At 38.0% G+C, this 18562-nt stretch overlaps 1 protein-coding gene across 9 annotated transcripts in view; it reads right to left on the bottom strand.

The window, feature by feature from the left end:
- Positions 1–18562, bottom strand: part of shank3a (SH3 and multiple ankyrin repeat domains 3a) — a 195761-nt gene that overhangs the window by 61844 nt on the left and 115355 nt on the right. For 7 of the 9 annotated variants that reach the window (XR_014087898.1, XM_081608116.1, XM_081608115.1 and 4 more), the window contains 6 exons: positions 13422–13499; positions 13115–13181; positions 11944–12173; positions 11660–11829; positions 3250–3431; positions 2871–2894 (listed from right to left, as the gene is read on the bottom strand). Coding sequence is in view for 8 of the 9 variants with exons in the window: in XM_081608116.1 (XP_081464242.1) it covers positions 2871–2894; positions 3250–3431; positions 11660–11829; positions 11944–12173; positions 13115–13181; positions 13422–13499 (751 nt within the window). In the remaining variant the exon portion in view is untranslated. The remainder of the gene's footprint in view (positions 1–2870; positions 2895–3249; positions 3432–11659; positions 11830–11943; positions 12174–13114; positions 13182–13421; positions 13500–18562) is intronic. The other 2 variants (XM_081608114.1, XM_017305279.2) reach the window with 1 other exon arrangement.

Raw genomic sequence — 18562 nt, 5'->3', positions numbered from 1 at the left:
GTAATGTTTCAACAAATCTTTTTAACTGACATACAAATTATATCCATATCTCTATATAATCAGAAAATGACCAGATTTCTATGCAAACAATCCTCATAAAAGTCCAAACTTTCTAACAATATTCTGGAAAATATTTGCCAGTAGCTCTGAGGCTACGTTGTCAAAAATATCAAGACAATAGAGACATGTTTACATGTGCAGGGGTATCAGAAAAACTTTATCTTAAAGAGGAATTGTCAGTTATGCTGAAATGTAAATATAAGGAATATCATCAATGCATATTGTATATGTACTTATTACAGCCATTTGCAAGAATATTCATTTTGTCAGATATTATAGGTTGGACTTGAAGGACAAAAAAAAAATTCAAATTGTTAAAACTATTTTTAACAATTTGTAGTTAGGCATTTACTGATATGTGTATATAAGGACCATCCCCTTCATCAAAACATCCACACACATTAATATCATTTAATCAGATTTACCCAGTCTGATCTCATCGTAGACATGGTCCTCTAGTAAAACTGGTGATTAAAGGAGTAATACAAAACACAGGAAAAACAGAGATTAGTGCTTTGCACTTTGCTCTTTGGAGGTTCTGGGGATGGGGCTGAAAATCTACTTATTAGGTCATTTTCAGAATCTCTGAACAGGGAAAACATTTTAGTTAAAGGAGCAAAAAATACTATTAAAAGAACCAATCATTTTCATCTTATTGGTTGAAAATTACTGATTCTCAACCAATAAGATTAATCGGTTCACTCCTTGAAGACACGGGGTGGAAACACCCCTTGTCATCTTTTCCAGTCATTGAGTTTTTTATTTATTTATTTATTTATTTATTTTCACACTTAAATGTTTCAGATCAAAAATTGTATCTCATTAAAAAAAAAAGATTAATACAAAAGGCAATTTAGATAAGAATTTTATTTAGTAAGTTACAGAAAATAAGAACATTATCAAGGCATGGTGGGAAGGAGTAATCCTCCCCTTTGTTAAATCATGAGTTAATTAAAAGTTTCAGGTAATTTTGATTCATTACCTCTTCATTTAAAAAAAAAAAAAACTTCTTGAAACAACTGTAGCAAAGCGGTGTTAATTCTTTGTTTTGTGTTTTAGTTCTCATTAATATATGCTATTTTCTGCATAAAACGTTTGCCATATCTTAATGCAACCTTTCTAGTTAAATTAAATAAACACCTGCACGATTATGACATGCTATACCTACTGAACACGGCTATTTAGTTTATATTATTGCATAAAAGATAAGATGTGGTTTTATCCAGGAAACCCTGTGTTGCTGTTGTGCTTAGTGGCTCCTCTTGTGCTATCATGATTGAGACCTTGGTAACTGTCTATCACATCAGACTTTATAGCTTCTTGTAGGCCTTCTTAATGTCAGCAACCTATTGAAACCGTCAATGGCACATGTCATTCCAGGGCTTGTATCTCCTTAATGGCTTCTTGTCATTCACTGGCCTTCCACTTTGCACTTTTTTTCCCTGGGGGTTGTCAGTTTAGATTTTCTGAAATTGATGGTGTTTTATACTAAATGTACAGTAGTACTACACAGAAAGTTCACTCATTTAAAATTCAAGATTTACTTCTCTAGGACTATAAAGAAAGAGAGTCGAGAAAGAGGATAGATAGATAGATAGATAGATAGATAGATAGATAGATAGATAGATAGATAGATAGATAGATAGATAGATAGATAGATAGATAGATAGATAGATAGATAGATAGATAGATAGATAGATAGATAGATAGATAGATAGATAGATAGATAGATAGATAGATAGATAGATAGATAGATAGATAGATAGATAGATAGATAGATAGATAGATAGATAGATAGATAGATAGATAGATAGATAGATAGATAGATAGATAGATAGATAGATAGATAGATAGATAGATAGATAGATAGATAGATATCACAATATAGTGATGGTCAGTATTGCATAACAGGACCAGATGGTTTTCTTGGCAGTGCCATAGTGTTGGCTGCCATGATGCTGTAAGCTTGTTTCCTGTATGTGTCAACATGAGAGAACTACAAAACACTGGGTGTTCACATTAATAGCAGGGTTATGGATCCAGTGGCACCAGCGTAAAAGCTGGTGACAGCCGATCCATTCGACAGTTGGAGGTATACCATACTGCTGTTGAGTCATCACAACTGCATTAACTATTATGTCAACTTCAGTATCCATCACCTTTCAAGGCTGCCCGGCTATAATTCAGATTGTTTCATTTTTTCCCCATAATAATATAGAAAGGCATGCTTATAATTTCTTTGTAGATTAGGAGAAGCAGGAAGTAAGTGATTATGTGTCTCACCCAAAGCTTAGACAGACATTTCAAATTGACCCTTAAGCTGTAACTTCCTGTCCCTCCGTAGATTTGAAAGGAACATAAGAGGTCTCAGTATGAGTGCCACCCGACTCCTTCTGGACCTTCTAAGGACATGAGGGAACTGATTCCATTAAGCTAATGTGGGTCTGATCCATGGTGATGCATGTGAAGTGACAGGATGTTGGGTGTGGGGTCAGTCTAGAATTGGGTGTCTGTGGACAGGTGATAAAAGGTAAGGGCAAGCAGAAAATCTATTGTGTACACACAGAGGAAGCACTCTCCCAAAGGTGGAAAAATACATCATATGTATGCACACCAACATCCAAAAGCACATGGGACCTGTTTGAATTTGCACGCTCTCCTTGCAGTGATCAAAGATTTGTTGTGGGAGTGTGCAAATTTCTCAAGTGGATTCAAACAGGATCTAATTGCTTTCATTGCGGGTGTGGGGTAAACACGCTTAGGTTTGTTGGAGGGGGGATTTTGGGTGCGGAGCACATTATGGAGTTTACCTTCTACGTCATTACAGTCAAAGTCTGGAGTGAAGCATGAATGGAGACAAAAGCACACACACAGACCCATGAAAGAAAAAACATTGGTAATAGCAGAAATCACCACATTCAAAAAAAAAAAAAAAAGTTGATGAAATGGCTATTCACAATGTTATGCTCAAAAATTATTGAAATGACTTCAAGGCTGAAAGTGAAGTAATGATATGAGAGAACAAGGTAAGTTCTGTATATTTTGTCACATACTTTTGTTCGACAACCAGCAGGCATAAATGTACATCTGTATATATCGTGGTCATAATTCTAATAATGAATCAATTGAGGCAGATAAAATAACACTTACATTTAAAAAAAAAAAGAAAAATCAGAAAAGACAACTCACCTTTTACCCGTTCTCCACGATTGAGCTGGATCTCTCCTTCCCCTTGTGGGGTGTAGGGCTTGACCACAATGAAGGTACGTCCTGGGACAGCACTGTAGAGTTTCCGTTTGGGCCCACGAGGGCCTGTCAGTGCAGGGGGTGTGTGATGAGGTGGGCTTGGGTCTCGCTGCACTGAGCCAGGGCTGTAAACAAACACATATGTTACTGTGGTGATTCCAGGGAGCTGGTAACTGAAGCCAGTTGTCACTGACATGGTCGTCAGTGGGACAGCGACCTGGTGACACCCCCTGGTTGTTAATGTTCCCAGGGAGGGATTCATAGGCATGCCTAAGTACCTGCCAATCAACAGTCAGTGTTCCACAGGAGAGTCATGAGAGAATAGTATTTTCCTCCAAGACACTCTTGTCCTCCCCCTGTTTCTTCTTCAGTAGCAGAGACAATGTCCTTGCTCTCTTTTACCCTCTCCCTCTTAGGTGTCCCCTCTCTCTCGCATCCTATTCGAGGTAGGAGAAGAAAAATGTACCAGTAAAAGGAATAGCCCTGTTTCCTTTCCTGTGTGGATCTATCAGGTCCGACTGGCAGCCCCCTTTAGTTAAGCACATCCTGAGTTTGGGTTCCATCAGAAGTCCCTCCAAAAGACAAACAGAAATCTCCCGTATGCCCTGTGCTCCAGATGCTCCGGGCTGGACTACAGATCCTCCCTTGTCCTTGGGTCCTGGTTTTCCTGCTGTGGAGGAGAAAGGTTAGGTCTGCTCCCCAACTCCCGCTCCCTCTCCCCGGAGTCCCTCCGTGTCTGCCTCTCCTCTCCCCTCCACCCCTCACACATACGCTCACACACACTCACACACACTCTAGCAATGCTGCTGCTGCTGCTGTGCTCCGTGCCTCCCCTCCGTTTTGACGGCTCGCTCACACTCTCACGCCACAAGCCCTCTATGTGCATTCTAGCTGTGCACCCAGGCACAAACACACACAGCCCCCTCCGCTCCGGCTAGCATTGCACCTTCACTGGCATGGCATACGCCACTGCCAGTATGTCGCTAACACATCGCTGACACACACCAGTCCCAGAGCACAACTGATCTCCTTCTGCCTGTCTGCCGAGAGTGGAGTGTGCATGCGCCATAGCTCCCTGAGGCAGGCTGCGTAAGTATGCGTGTGTGTGTGTGTGTGTCTGTCTGCGTGTACACTTGTGTGCAGAAGGGTGGCGGGTGGGGGGGGAGAAGGGGGGGCAAAAGCTCCAGCCCATTTGGTTTAATTGTCGCTCCTGACTCATTGCCTCTTTGCCTTCAATCCCCTCCATCTCTCTCTCTTTCTCTCTCTCTCACTTCCATTTCACCCGCTTTCATCCTTCCCCTCCACATTTCTTCACACCGCATCTCCATTCTCTCCTTTTCCTGCCTCTCTCTCAAGCAATGAATTCTAATACATCAGCAGAGCTCCGCCTAGTCTTCATTCATCATCACCTCTGTGGCTGTGCAAGTTGCATTCAGCATCATGCCGCTGCTTGTGCTGCCAAAGCTTACTCTCAAGTTTCTTCTTTTTTTATTTAAGAGAAAAACAATTATAATGTGCACTCACAAATACATTTAGAAATAAATCAGTTTTCTACGACTTAACTTGATCTTGTGTGTGTTAGCTGCTCATTCAGTGTAAAAAGTCGCTTTATTATTCTCTGAAATGAAACACTGACACAATTAGCATTGATATTTACAGATCTTCTCTTTCTCACGTATAATCAGGTTACAATCACGGGCTTCAGTTTATTTAGTTCAGATTTTGGAGGGTATATTAAGTGGCATAAATCAATAATGAACCTTTCCTTTCAATACAAGGAAAAGCAAGAGCTGTAATTACAAAAAGAGCTTCGTTATAGTTCTTTTTGTGAATCTACAGACTGAAATCTTGCTCCATATCAGACTGTCCCAGGGCACCTGTGGCTACCAGCCAGTAGCCTGCATTCAGTCTGTGAATGACTGGTTTCAAAGTGTCTGAGTGCCCTGAAAATTGCTATGCAAATCTGATGTCATTTCATTTCATATCTCTTTGGAAAGCAGCTCAGGATGAGTCAAACTGGATGGAGAGTATGAACATAAATTTTCAAGTTTTACCTCAGTCCTGATTGAGTTTGAGTCTATGTTTTTGACTGGACCGTTGGGAAGAATAAGCTCTTCCTTGGAGCTGCAGTCCCAACGTCCTCCAGACTAGAGGCAGCAGCAATAAGCAAACACCTTGTGAAATTGTGCATCTGCTAAACTCATACAAACTACTACTCAGTCCTATGCTCCTGAGAAAGATTATAAATGGTATCATGGAGGAGCACTGTTGTGATGACATGCCGAAGGGGGGGGCTTTTTAAAGAGACAAAAGCCAATTTCAAGACATCAGATTTCCTTATTTTTTAAACATATTTACTTGATTGTCCAATCAAACCTGGAAAAGACATATTATCAGCCCTTTATTATCCCGAATCTGCTATCATGGAGGGATCTTTGGATATTTTAAGGGAGTGGTTTCTATGCTATTGTGAGGGCATAAACCAGATTGTAAAGTTTTAGTTATTTACAGATTCTAAAAGTGGTGATTCAAAGTTTTCTAATTTTAATATCTTCTTCAGATGAAGAGCTTCCCAATGTTGTTAACAAGTACATCACTTAGCAATACATCCACACTCCCAACATTGACTATCAACATTTACGATTGGGAAGGAGTGCAGAAAAAAAATCTAACTTTTTGTCTGGCTTATCTAGTTAGAAATATCTATTTTTGGAAATCTTCAACTTGTGTTCCATTTTCCAATAAGGTTGTGAGTTTCTGTCTTGTGAGCCTTTGTCATGGAGTCATGTGTGAAGCTGGAATTACACCAGCTTCACACATGACAGACGATGTTTTCTTTCAGCCTGGTGAGAGCCCAACATATATATGTTTTTACTTTAGGTGTTACAGCTACTAGATATAGTTTTCCAGAACGGCACAAACAACAGCTCACCCGCCTGGTCACTGTCATGATGCGCTCAGTGCAGTCGCAGCAGAGCGGCACAGGGCCTGGCAGGCAGGCACAGATCTGTGCGGCGGTGGCATGGTATGTAACGTAATCGTGTTCTAAAAATGATAAAAGTTCTGAAACTCACCTCATGAGAAACTCCAATCATATAAGTGTTCCTGGTGTGTTTTTTTTTCACCAGCATCTCTCTGGTGGATGTTGTAATCTAGTAAGTAAGGGTGGATGCCTGTTGACTTATCACACTCTTTCTGCTGCTACAGATAAAGGCGTGAGGATCCATAGCGGTATCAGATCAAACGAGCTCATATGATGTATGTGACTTTGAAAAATATCTCCTTTTCCTTTCACTTCGTAATCAAGTGTTGCTTTGTGTTGTTCTATCACATAAAATCACAATGAAGTTTGTGGTCATGATGTAAGAAAATGTTGAGAACGTCAAGATATTTGCATTGGCACTTCATCCGTATCATAGCAGAAATGTTCAACTATATGCCCAGATACACTACATGTGCTGTGCAATAGCCTTTTTTTCTGTCTATTTCTATCTGTTGCCTTAATTTTAATTCCTGATTTCTGTCTCATATTTTCTCATTGTCTTACTGTCTTCCTTGTTTCTTATTTTTAGACTTATTTATTTCCCTTTTCCTTACTCAACCCTTCCTTTCACCCCCTCAACCCACCACCTCCCCACAAAACACCCAATATCGAAACAACCATTTGCTGATGGCTTTCCAATTGCTATAGAATCTGACGGCCTATGGTGGCTCCAGCATATTAATGTCTGAGTCACAGCGTAGAACAACAGCAGCACACTTATCAAGCTTTAAGAGGGTTGCAGAAAGAAGATGAGGCTGCGCTATGCAGACACTTTATCATCCTCACTTTTACAAAAACCATTATAGCTGTAGTTTTAGGTACACAGCCACTTGTATTTTGGCAAAGATATCAATTCAAAAGCTTGTCAGAAAGATTTTCATCTATTTCAACTTCACAGCTGGATGAATGCCAGCCAGGACATTATTCTTTGAGTAATTTCATCAAGACATCTCGGATGTGGAGGGAACTGCTCACCTTTCTCTATAAAACCAGAGGCTGTGTGAGGTAATGTATTTTGAAATTCAGAGGTACGTGAGAGATGCAAAAACCGTTGAGGCATTAACAAACATGCTCTGTTATACAAATTCAACCACATTTTCACCTCTCTTTGAAGTGAATACCAGTGTACCTCGCAGAGTCTCTCTCACATTTGGATAACTTGATTAGCATAACAGTTATCCAAGTGAGGTTATATCTTCAGTCTGCTTTCATGATTACAGTATATGCAAATTTACTGTCTATTTTAGTTCAATTTAACATAGTCTCTGAAAACTGTTGTGCTTGGAGCTTCAAATTGATCTCAATGGTTTGCTTTGTTGTTTGGGATGAGCGATCGCTGCAATCAGACTGAATTTGATTTAATTGCAATTGAATTTAGTAGTAATGATATTTAAAATGAACCAATTAATTAAAATGCATGCTAAAATGGTTTTTAATTGAACTTGATTGGGGGTTTTTTTGTTGCTGTTTTATTACAAAAAATACTGGGTTGGAATTGAACTGAAATTCAGTGTATTTTAAAATAACACTTTTCATAATTGGTTTTCTAAGAAGAAACTGAAGTATAAACTTTAATATAACTTGTGCGACGGAGGCTTAGGTTGAAAACAAACAAAAAAAATACAAATAAAAGAAGCTGTTTCTATGTTTTCTATTAGACCTATAATCACAATTAATAAACCCAGTTAATCATATGTAATCTTCTGAACAGCTTAGCAATGAGTTCAGCTGCCTAAGGTTGGGTTTATTTTATAAAGTGTTGACATAAATCTGAAGAAACACCTCAAAATGTCATTTAATGCCATTTACCCAGATGCTATCAAATTAAGCTGCTTCAGTGAAGCATTTTTATGCATGACTGTCTTGCCCTAGCAGGTAAATGGGTTTTTCCTCAAATAGCCCACCTCTCTAAGGTGAGATGTGCAGTCCTAATCAGCATAACACTTTGCATTCTAATGATCCTCACTCTGCCCTTGCCTTGCTACACATGAATGAATCCGTGTCCTTTCATTCTTTCTTCCTTAACATGGGAGTGTTTATGGCTACTAAGAAGAATGAAGACTGTCGACTACGCACATGGGAAGAACATTTTAAGGTTATGCCCTGCAAATCTACAATTCAAAACAGTAAAACCTCATCTTAGCTTGTTAAGAAAGATTGAGTTTGGCTAGGCAAACACCACTTAGCTCTTACTGAGAAGCTTTACTTATTGGCTGAAATATTAACATTTCTGCCATTTTTAAATATGTAGACAATAGTCTTATTGTTTATAAACCTCCAGACCACTGCTCATATTTTATAAAGATTGTTGAAACAAGAATTTTTATGTTCTTTTTCACCTTGAATGCTTCCTACAAAGTCCATCAGCATCGTTGAATAAACAGTTGAAAATGACACTGAGAACGTAATAGGAACTCGTTTAAAATATGACCTCTGAGAACTCACTGAAAACCTGCGAGTGGAAGGACTTTTATTCCCACGAGTCACTCACTCTACTCTTCAGGGACAGAATGAAGGGAAATAATAACGGAAGAAAGAGTAGAGTAAAAAGTATAAAACAAAACAGGACCCTGAGGTACACTCAAAACTCAGAAGGGTTATAGTTGACCTTTAAGTATGATGGAACTCATGACCTGGAGGGACATGACTAACCAAACAAACATCAAACGTACCATGGACATCAAATTACTCTTGGAAATTATAACTGAGTGGGAGAAACTGCAGGGATAAGGCTAACGTCTTGAAAGTCAAAGTAATGCTCTTCAGAACAAAAAAACAGAACATAGCAAAAGAAGCTGCATGAAGGAGAATGTGACAAGAGAATTACTGATTTAACTTTTTTCCATAAAATGTTTCTTCATACGTTTCAAAAACTTAAACCAGTGTTGAAAAGAATGCGGTTAGTGAGTAATAATTCTGGGTTGACATGTCTAAACATTGCGATTGTCTCAACATAAAGCTGTCTTTATGCCAACAGGAATGTGTTGTCACAAAACGAATAATGATTTTATGACTCAAACTTTATTTTAAAAATTTGAACTTTTTGTGATCAAATTCACTCCAGTCACAGACAAGAGATAAAAAATTTGAGCTAATTTAAAAACGTCAATGAGAAATAATCCAAAAAGACTTCAACCAGCGATGTTCATTAATTATTACTAGAACACTGATAAACCCTAAAAAAGCTGGTTTTTCATTGTATGCCCACTTAAAAAAATTCAGTAGTTTGGCAATCAGATAACACTGAGTCACCCTGATTGAAAGACACAAAGTGTGCAACTCGATATGTAGTTTCAAGTTAATACAATGAAACAGTGTTCCTTAGGAGATAAGGAACATTAAGTGGCTAATTAAAATATTGTGGCATAAGCAAATATTATTTTTCTAATAAAATTGTACATCATCACGTCAAAACCTGGCAGTATTTCTAATTTTATTGTCTACTGTGTAAGATGGAGATCTTATTATGGCCAAACTTCTAGACTTTAATGTGATTTTATTTGTATTTCTTGTTTGTCTGCTTTAATGAACACTACAGTAGTTGGTTTTATCCAGTCTCTCTTAATTGTTTTGAATAATTTTTTTATTAACTTTCTACCAAAATAAGGTCAAGTTTTGGAACCTGAAAGCCTGTTACACAAATAGGGAGGGGGAAGTGATGGTGAGTTTCACAGGAGTCTGTTGTTGACCAGCCAAACTAATTTCACACTCCCCTGGCACCTATAATGCCGCTAGAATTACCACTGGCATAAACAGTAGGTCAGACAGTGAAAAAGAGAGAGGGAGAATATCATTAAAAAATATATATTCAAGGACATCATCACTCTCACTTGGATGCAGGTTCTGGATATTGAGACCAGCTGGTCTTATAGGACTCCATATACATTCTCCTTACTTTAACATATAGCGCCAAGGTTGGAACAAGGTCTCAGCTCCATGTTTAGAGGAGGCTTTTTACTCCAGGACTCAGCAGATATATTAACCCTGCTTTCTATTCTCTTAGTCTTTTGTTGTCTTTTCGCTCCACCCAAACAACCTTGGACTGAACAAACATGTCCACAAAAACATTGACGTGATATCTGTTGCTAAATACCCTGTGCAGCGCTGATATTGTAGAAAATAATCAAATTCATTGCGACATAATGTTAGACCACTAAGAGGGCTGAAGCCCTGATTAAACACAGTACATTTGATAAAACATACCAGAAGGGAATTAAACATGAAAATAATCAGACATCAGACCATTTCACACATACACTGGATATATACTGCATGTAGTTGAGCTCTTATAACCTAAGAGCTAATAAACCAATTACCTCAGAGATGTGATCTAGTTTGAATTAATCTATTGGTTAAATGCAAACAAATTAGATTTAGTCTGCCCTCACTTGACAGGACCTTTTGAACTGGGCTGGATGTCTTACATCATTACTCATAGCTCCAATTTGAGAATGAAGCCAATACATAAATCACTCTAACTCAAAATGTATCTAATGATCCAAACAAGCTGACAGATTAAAGTTTGTTGCAAGGGAGATCATTATTAGCTCCTATGAGCCTATCAGCATGTACAGCCCTGTGCAAGCAGCATTAATTAAACACTGTTGTACAGAATCGGGCCTTTTTACACATTAAAACTTTAAAACACAAACTCCAAGAATATTCTTCCTCATCTCTTTGACAAGAAACACAGCATCTCAATAAACAAACATGGCCATTGTTTACACATGACATGAAGATGCCTGTTACTATTCCCAAATACCCAGAAGCATGGATCATTCAAAAGTTACACCAAACATAACCAGCAAACCTTTTAATGACCTGTGTTCAGTTTATTACAGTAAAGCCAATGTCAATTTATAGACATCTTTTGGGTAACAATCCAAAAGTTGTTTACTTTTGTATGAGCTTTGTAGAACACATTTAATAGAAAATATCTTTATGTGTGCAAATGACTGATGGTTAAATGTGGATTGCATGATTCTTTAAATGTAATTATTTTATTTTTTTTTTTTCCAGAATTTGACTGGAGCAGATCGAATAAGATGCAATGCTACCGATGAGTAACAAGTGACTCAGCAACATCACATGGGACACTTGGCTTTTTGAAACAAGGCTTCAAAATCTAAATAGGTAGATAATCAAAAGACAAGTCACAAATTAGCTATTAGAGTGAATATGTGAAAAGACTAGCAAGGGTGAGATGAATTAGAGATGAGATCAAAAAGATTGGCAGTATTCATCAGCTGGTATTTGTTGAGTACAACCAGAAATAACAAGTGAAACCGGGCAGAAGAGATCGTCACAAACCTGAGTCTCCCACGAGGACCATGTCCATGAGGGTAGCCATGGCTGTGGGAACGTCTTGGGACCGGCCTGTCCTCTTCATGCATGTGATGTAATGATGGTGAGCGGGAATGGGAGGATCTGGAGCTGCCGGTACTCTGAAGACTGCTGTCAGGGATCTCCCCATGACGACCCTGAAGCAAAGCAGAGGGACAAAACATCACTACGTGATTGAGAAAATAACCATGCAAACAGTCTGCTTTAATGGCATCACTGTTGGTTTTAACAACCTTTTATAATAGTCTTACTTCTCCAAGGCTGCTGTGCTGTTGCCCAAAAGCTGGGAGACTGCGCAGTGAGGGAACAGGGGAGTGACCAGGGCGGCCGCGGGATTCTCGAGGGCGCGGAGGGTGGATATGATCATGGTCACCGTTAAGGTTGTTGTCACTTGCCGAGCGCAGCAAGGAACGTGGTGAGGGAAGAGTGCCAGCCATAGCACGTCGACGGTTGGTGTAGGAGGGGGTCTCCCTGAAAGGCACTAGAAACGAAAAGAGGGAAGCCATAGACTAAAGGAAGATATTATCGCAGACTGCAGTCATAACCCTGCTTCAAAGATCTCTACAACTTTTTTCCTGATCTGTACAGTGTGTTTCTTGGTCTTCATGATGCTGTTTGGTGCTGGATTTATACCGAAATTAAATTCCACACAGCTGAGCTGTAGCTTTTAAAGGCAACTGGTTGCACTGCACTTATGGAGCCTAGATACAAATGCATGCTACACAGTTCTGATATTAATTTATATAAAAAAGCACATGCATCATTTTGCTTCTTCACAATTATGTGCTATGTTGTGTTGTCCAATCATTTACATTCTCAGTAAAATATTGATCTTTTGGGGTTGTAATGTGGCAAAATATTGGAAAGTTTATGGCACATAATTAGATTGTTTATGGATTCATTATCCATAAATGTCAAACTAGGAAGTACATTAAGTAAAAAATTCAGACTGGTGAGTGAAAGACAAAAAATTTAAATGAAACAAAAGGAAATAGTATATAGGGATTTTTATAAGCATGAATATTCTAATTTAATCACCTAGAATGAAAACTAAAGTTAAATCCTGACTTGTTGACAAAGATGGATATGTAAGCAACAATATCTAGCCTTTATATGCAAATACGGATTTACTAGGGTTGTTGCTTACAAAGGAAAAACTAATTTGAGAAATGTGTCTTGGAGTGGGGTATTACAAGCTGTCCACACCAGATGGCAGAGTTTTCCTGTATGTTATTTCACAGAGAAACTGCTTAACTCATCATGGTCCAGTGTCCTCACACACCCTTCTTCTTTTTTATGTTCTTCTTCAGTCTGTATCTTAAACTATTATGCTAGTCTATTTATTACATAAATAGACTAGCATAAAGAGTGCAGCTGAATATTTAATCAACTTTAGCAAAGTGACGTCTATTCTCAACTTACCGACATCTGATGCTTTGTGGACCTTAATGATTTCTGCAAGATCAAAGTTTCCTGCTATAATAGCCACCTAATGGGCAAAAACAACATGGAAAGCAGAGATAATGTTTAAGTGACAGAAAACAAACCTAAGCACATACTCAACAGTTTTTGTCGTCTGGAAATGTTTCACTCATACAAACAATATTTGCACATCATTTGTCTTTAATAAAAGGAATAATGTATTAAGACAAAGCTATACTTTATAAACATTAAATCTATGTAATTTCACACAATTAAACTTTCAGCTACTATTAGATGCCAGACATACCTGAAAAGCAGTCTGGCTATTGTAGTTCTTTATCTCTTTATTGGCTCCTCGGAAAAGCAAGACACGTGCACAGCTATCCTAAATGAGGAAGAGATTCATGTGTTGAAATATCACCACTGTTTGTACATTAAAGACCGATAACACTTAAGGATTAATTCACTTCATGTTTGCTTGTCGAAGTATCCCTGCATATGTCAAAAATGTTTACAAACTTTATTAGACTAAATATATATGTCTGTCTCAACTTTAGTAAAGTTGTGACAGTACTCTAATGTAAACATTCAGTAATCTAATGTTAAACCGTTAGAGTACTGAAATACATTACTCATGTCACAACGGAAGTGAGACGACAGAGTTGAGAAAAAATTACAACTACAAAAACCGGTAGTGTAAAGGTCTTGAAAAGTCGTACACCAAGAAGAGCATCATAAATCGGAGACATACACTGTGACGGTTATTGTGACTATTATTGCCTGGAGCAGCATTATCATTAACCTCTTGAATCCCCTCTAAAAGGAATCTAGCTTAGGGCAACATTTAAAAATGACTTTGATAAAACTGGTGGTGTAAAGAAGAGTTATATGGTATCACTCTAAAGTTATACAGCTGACTGAATTTGTGAAAAAGATGGAAATAAAACAACAGATTGTGAAGTTGCAAGACAAATTATAAGAAATACTCCTTTGCTTGAGTCATTGTTGACAGGGTACTACATCTTCACTTGAAATGCCAGCAGTAGAGGCGCATTTCTCATTTCTGCAACTGTGAACATATTTATTCTGCTTTTCATTCAAAAGTAGTTAACATGCAAGTCAGATATTTTCTGTCATTTATTTTGAACTACCTAATCAAGAAATATAGCACACAGTTCACATACTTACTTAGTGATTTCTTAGTGAACTTGACCTCACTGACATCTGTACAATATTCAAACTTTCTCAAAGTCTTACTTTCCTGAATGAACCAGTGTGTCAATAAAAGACACAAAAAAACAATGTAAAAAATTGGATTTAATAAAAGCATTCATACTTTCAATACAAATACCCCATGAAGTTTAGCTTTTAAACATATGCAGATAATTGAAAAATTGTACAAAAATATTGGTACATATAAACAAAATAGTGCAGAATTGTAATGTGGAAATAAAAAATGGAAAATATAATTGAAAAGAATGTATGGTTTTCCAATTTTTAAAATAAAATCTTAAAAACATGACCTGTATTTGCCACCTAATTTAATATACAAAATAATGACAAGCTCTACAAGCTTTGCGAATCTGGAAGCTGAAATTTTTACAAAGACTTCTTTTTCTCAAAGAGCTGAATGTTATATTGGATAAAGAAACTTGAAAACTTCAATTTTCAAGTCCCAAATTTTGGATTTAGTTCTGGACTTTGACTTGGCCATTTCATCTTATCAAATGACAGTCATCTAAACTATTCCACTGCAGTTGTGGCTGCATGGCAGCGTCACTGTCCTGCTGGAAGACAAATCTTTGCCCCAGTCTCAATTCTGTCTGGTGTTTTTTTCTTGAGTTGTCACTATTAAAGAGAGCATAAGGAGATAAATGAGTGGTTTGAAGGATAATTGCAGTAAAATCACTGAAAATCATATTGCCACAAGGAAACCAGGGAAAGTCACCAGAACAGAAATGGAGAAACATGATAAAAACCACCAATTTCTGAGAAAATAAGAGATTTTAGTTATTTTGTGAATTATACCAGTTGAAGTTATGAAGACAACACCCCATGCTTTAAATGGCAGTTTCAGATGCTTTAACATAGTAAAGTTTGTATTTGAATTTAACTTGTTTACACAGTAAATCCCAGCGGTTTTGGATTGTAGGAGGAACTCATAGCTGATTAACACACCAGGCTTTATTGTCTTTATTAGCTATATAAAAAGTTTGATACGATAGTGGCCTGGGGGGTCTGAGCAACGGTGTGCATCATACCAGTTAACTGCACCTCGTAACTCTACCACCTAAAATGAAATAATTTATGTTGGGCTTTCTTCGACCTGAAAGAAAACATCTTCCAACACGTCGTATCTATCTTCCACTAAATAGGTTTGAGTTGCCAGGGCAGCAACCCACGAAGAGACAGACTTCTCGCTTCCCCGCAACTTGGACCAGCTCCTCTGGGGAAACCCCGAGGCGTTCCCCGGGCAGCCAAGAAACATCGTCCCAGCTTTTGAACACTGGATGGGTATTTTATGTAGGAATTTCAGATTGTTTTTTTTTTTATTATTCTTATTTAGCCTGATAATACATTGTATATTTGCCATGTCTAAATGCCATGTCAACATACCATATGTTGAGTCAGACCTTATTATAACCAAAAACAACAAATTAAACTTAATTAGGCACCAATTCATATCTTCAAGTGTACAACTTTTCACCTTTTGTTTTTCAGTCACATCTAGTAGACGAAAGGCAACAGATGTTGCTCAGAATGTTTTCACACATAAGGATTTCTTAAATCCTTATCATTAGAGCAATCTTCACATGTTTAAGTGAATGTACAATCATAGCTTACAAAAAGCTGCCTCCTCTAAAGAGTTTATTAAAGGATTGTACTTTATGACTCCATGTCTGACTGTTGCAGACAGTCCCGTGTGTTTATGCTGATTTGCTATTCACCACAGTTCTGTCTTCTCAATGACTTTTTTCAAGGATGTCTCAAGGATCTCTCTGCCAATCAAAAGACTCCTGCCATGTCCCCATTCACCAACACATCTGCCGGGCCCTCTATTCTGAAGCTGATGGCCACAAAAGGGGCATGGATTAAACTCGTTTATTCTAATATTTCCTACTGAAAGATATTTTTCATTCATTCAGTCTCTCGCAGTCATTTATCTCTTCCTCTTGCAGACAGTCACTCTTCTCTCTACATATGGATCTATTGATCCTGCCACTGGACAACTACTTTTCCAATCGATCCTACAATCCCCTTTCTTACTGTCATTGTAGATAATCATCCGAGACAAGCGTGCTTCAGGCCTGCTGGAACCCTGCTATGATACACGCTTTGCGAGATCAATCAGCTTACCACAGCTGCTGTACCAGTCCACACTGGCGCAGTAGCTGTGGTAAGCTGATTGAAATGTCATTCTCATCAGCAAGGACCGACAAGAGCGACGACACGGTCCATTAACATGCAGGATGTAAAGTAAGTAGAACAAGGAGTTGAAAATTCAAGCTAGTCATCCAGTCTGTCTGCTATGTTTTTACAGTGAGAGCTGTTACTTTGCTGACCCTTCTCCTAAGCACATTATTTAAAATAAATGTTCACACTAATAAGATGTAATATTCCTCAGTTTCTTCTCCAAATTGAAGGCAGACCCAGTATATTTGCAGTATGTTCTGATGACATGAACAAAACCGCTCTGGCTCTTCCTTCGCTGAGATGATAAACACAAAACAACTTCAGTCACGTGGATGTGTTACAAACTGTTAGTATTAATTATTGATGCTCTGCTTACCAAACACACACACATGCACACACACAAACACGCACACACAACTACCCCCTACTCCAGAGACTGTGGTGTTCCAGTTGAGCTGAAGCAGTTCATTCATCACAACTGAAATTAGCTGTGCAGCACATAGCACACACACACGCACGCACATGAGCGCTCTCTTTTTCACGTGAGCGAGAGGGCTCATTTAATGTTCATGAAGTGAGCACCACATTTTCCCAATGAAGCAGCAGAAAGGCATCTTTTAGAGTGCCAAGTTACATCCCTCACTTTGAGCAGACCCAAAACAAACAGTAAGTGGTCAGAGTCTTTATAGGAACCTTCATGATGTTCACAAGAACACGCTGGGTTTTACAGACCTCTCCAAACCTTCACCCCCTACAGTGTTTTACTGTACATCAGTCAAAAGTGATCATGTTCATTCATATTTCAGGATCTCCACTCACTCTTTTTGATGCTGTAATGGCTTCGCAAGAACTGCAGGAAAAAGCTCTTATTTCTTCACTTTTGATTACTGTAATCTAAGATCTCTGAGCAAGACGCTGAAGTCCTGTGTGGCAGCTCATTCCCCTTTTTGCCCTTAACATGGTTAAAATACAGCAAAGCATAACATTTTAATTTGCCATATATTAAATTATGTAAGACAACTTGTATTTTTTTTGGCACACTATAGCAAAATATATGTTAGAAGAACATCAAATAACCTCTTAGTTTATACCAAGACCACATGTGTGTGTCAGAAATCAAGACAGCTACTGCTGAAACTCTCAATTTACATCGAAGCCTGTCAAAGGCGACACAAAATCCAAATAAATAGTTTAATGCCAAGATAGCTGAATAAAGTGTCATGAAAAAAAGTGCAACAAAAATCTTTGAAAAATGTTTTCCTTCTATTGGTCAGAGTAAATGTAAGTTGATTCATTCATAGTGTAATCCTTTCAATAAGTCAAAATACCACATTCGTTACTTAAGAATCAGATGTTTTGTAACCATTTAAAAACAGCAAAAGAAAAATATCTATCTCAGCTCATGACAAGTCGTTCTGCTTACATTCTTTTTGAAACATAAAGATTGCAAATGTTTATGCTGTAAATGCAAATTCATACATTAAAATAAAAATGTCTGTCTTTCATGAAAACGTAATCTTTTGTGGACTGAATAGGCATGTATTTACCTATCAAATAAGTAGATTTCTTGATTATAGTCAATTAAGAATATTAACAGACAATTTGGAAAATTTGAATAAATCTACTCTCATCTCCAGGTAAAACTTTTAAGTTAAGTCCTGAGTACATTTATATTATCACAACAGCATTAAACAGTTTTTAAAAAGGTGATGGTATTAAATTACTAACTTATGACACGCCTGCCACAAACAGCAGCTGCAGGCAAAAAGCTGTCACTTCCAAACCCACCAGCAAGTGAACAACAGTGCAAGAGTCATTTCAGAACAAATCTGTGGGTGTTTTTGAATAGCCCAACCACAAACCATAAGCCTACGAATAGAGAAGTGCTGAGCCAAACAACATTTTCGAAAGCAATAAGATGTCTTAAGCCAGGGGTGTCCAAAGTCGGTCCTCGAGGGCCGGCATCCTGCATGTTGTAGTTTTCTCCCTGGTTTAACACACCTGGATCATATGATGGCTCATTAGAAGGCCTAA

Source organism: Poecilia reticulata, chromosome 6 (genome assembly GCF_904066995.2).
Source record: "Poecilia reticulata chromosome 6, P_reticulata-male-v2, whole genome shotgun sequence".
Taxonomy (NCBI): domain Eukaryota; kingdom Metazoa; phylum Chordata; class Actinopteri; order Cyprinodontiformes; family Poeciliidae; genus Poecilia; species Poecilia reticulata.
The sequence above is the reverse complement of the archived record's forward strand: the minus strand, read 5'-3'. Positions and strand labels throughout refer to the sequence as shown.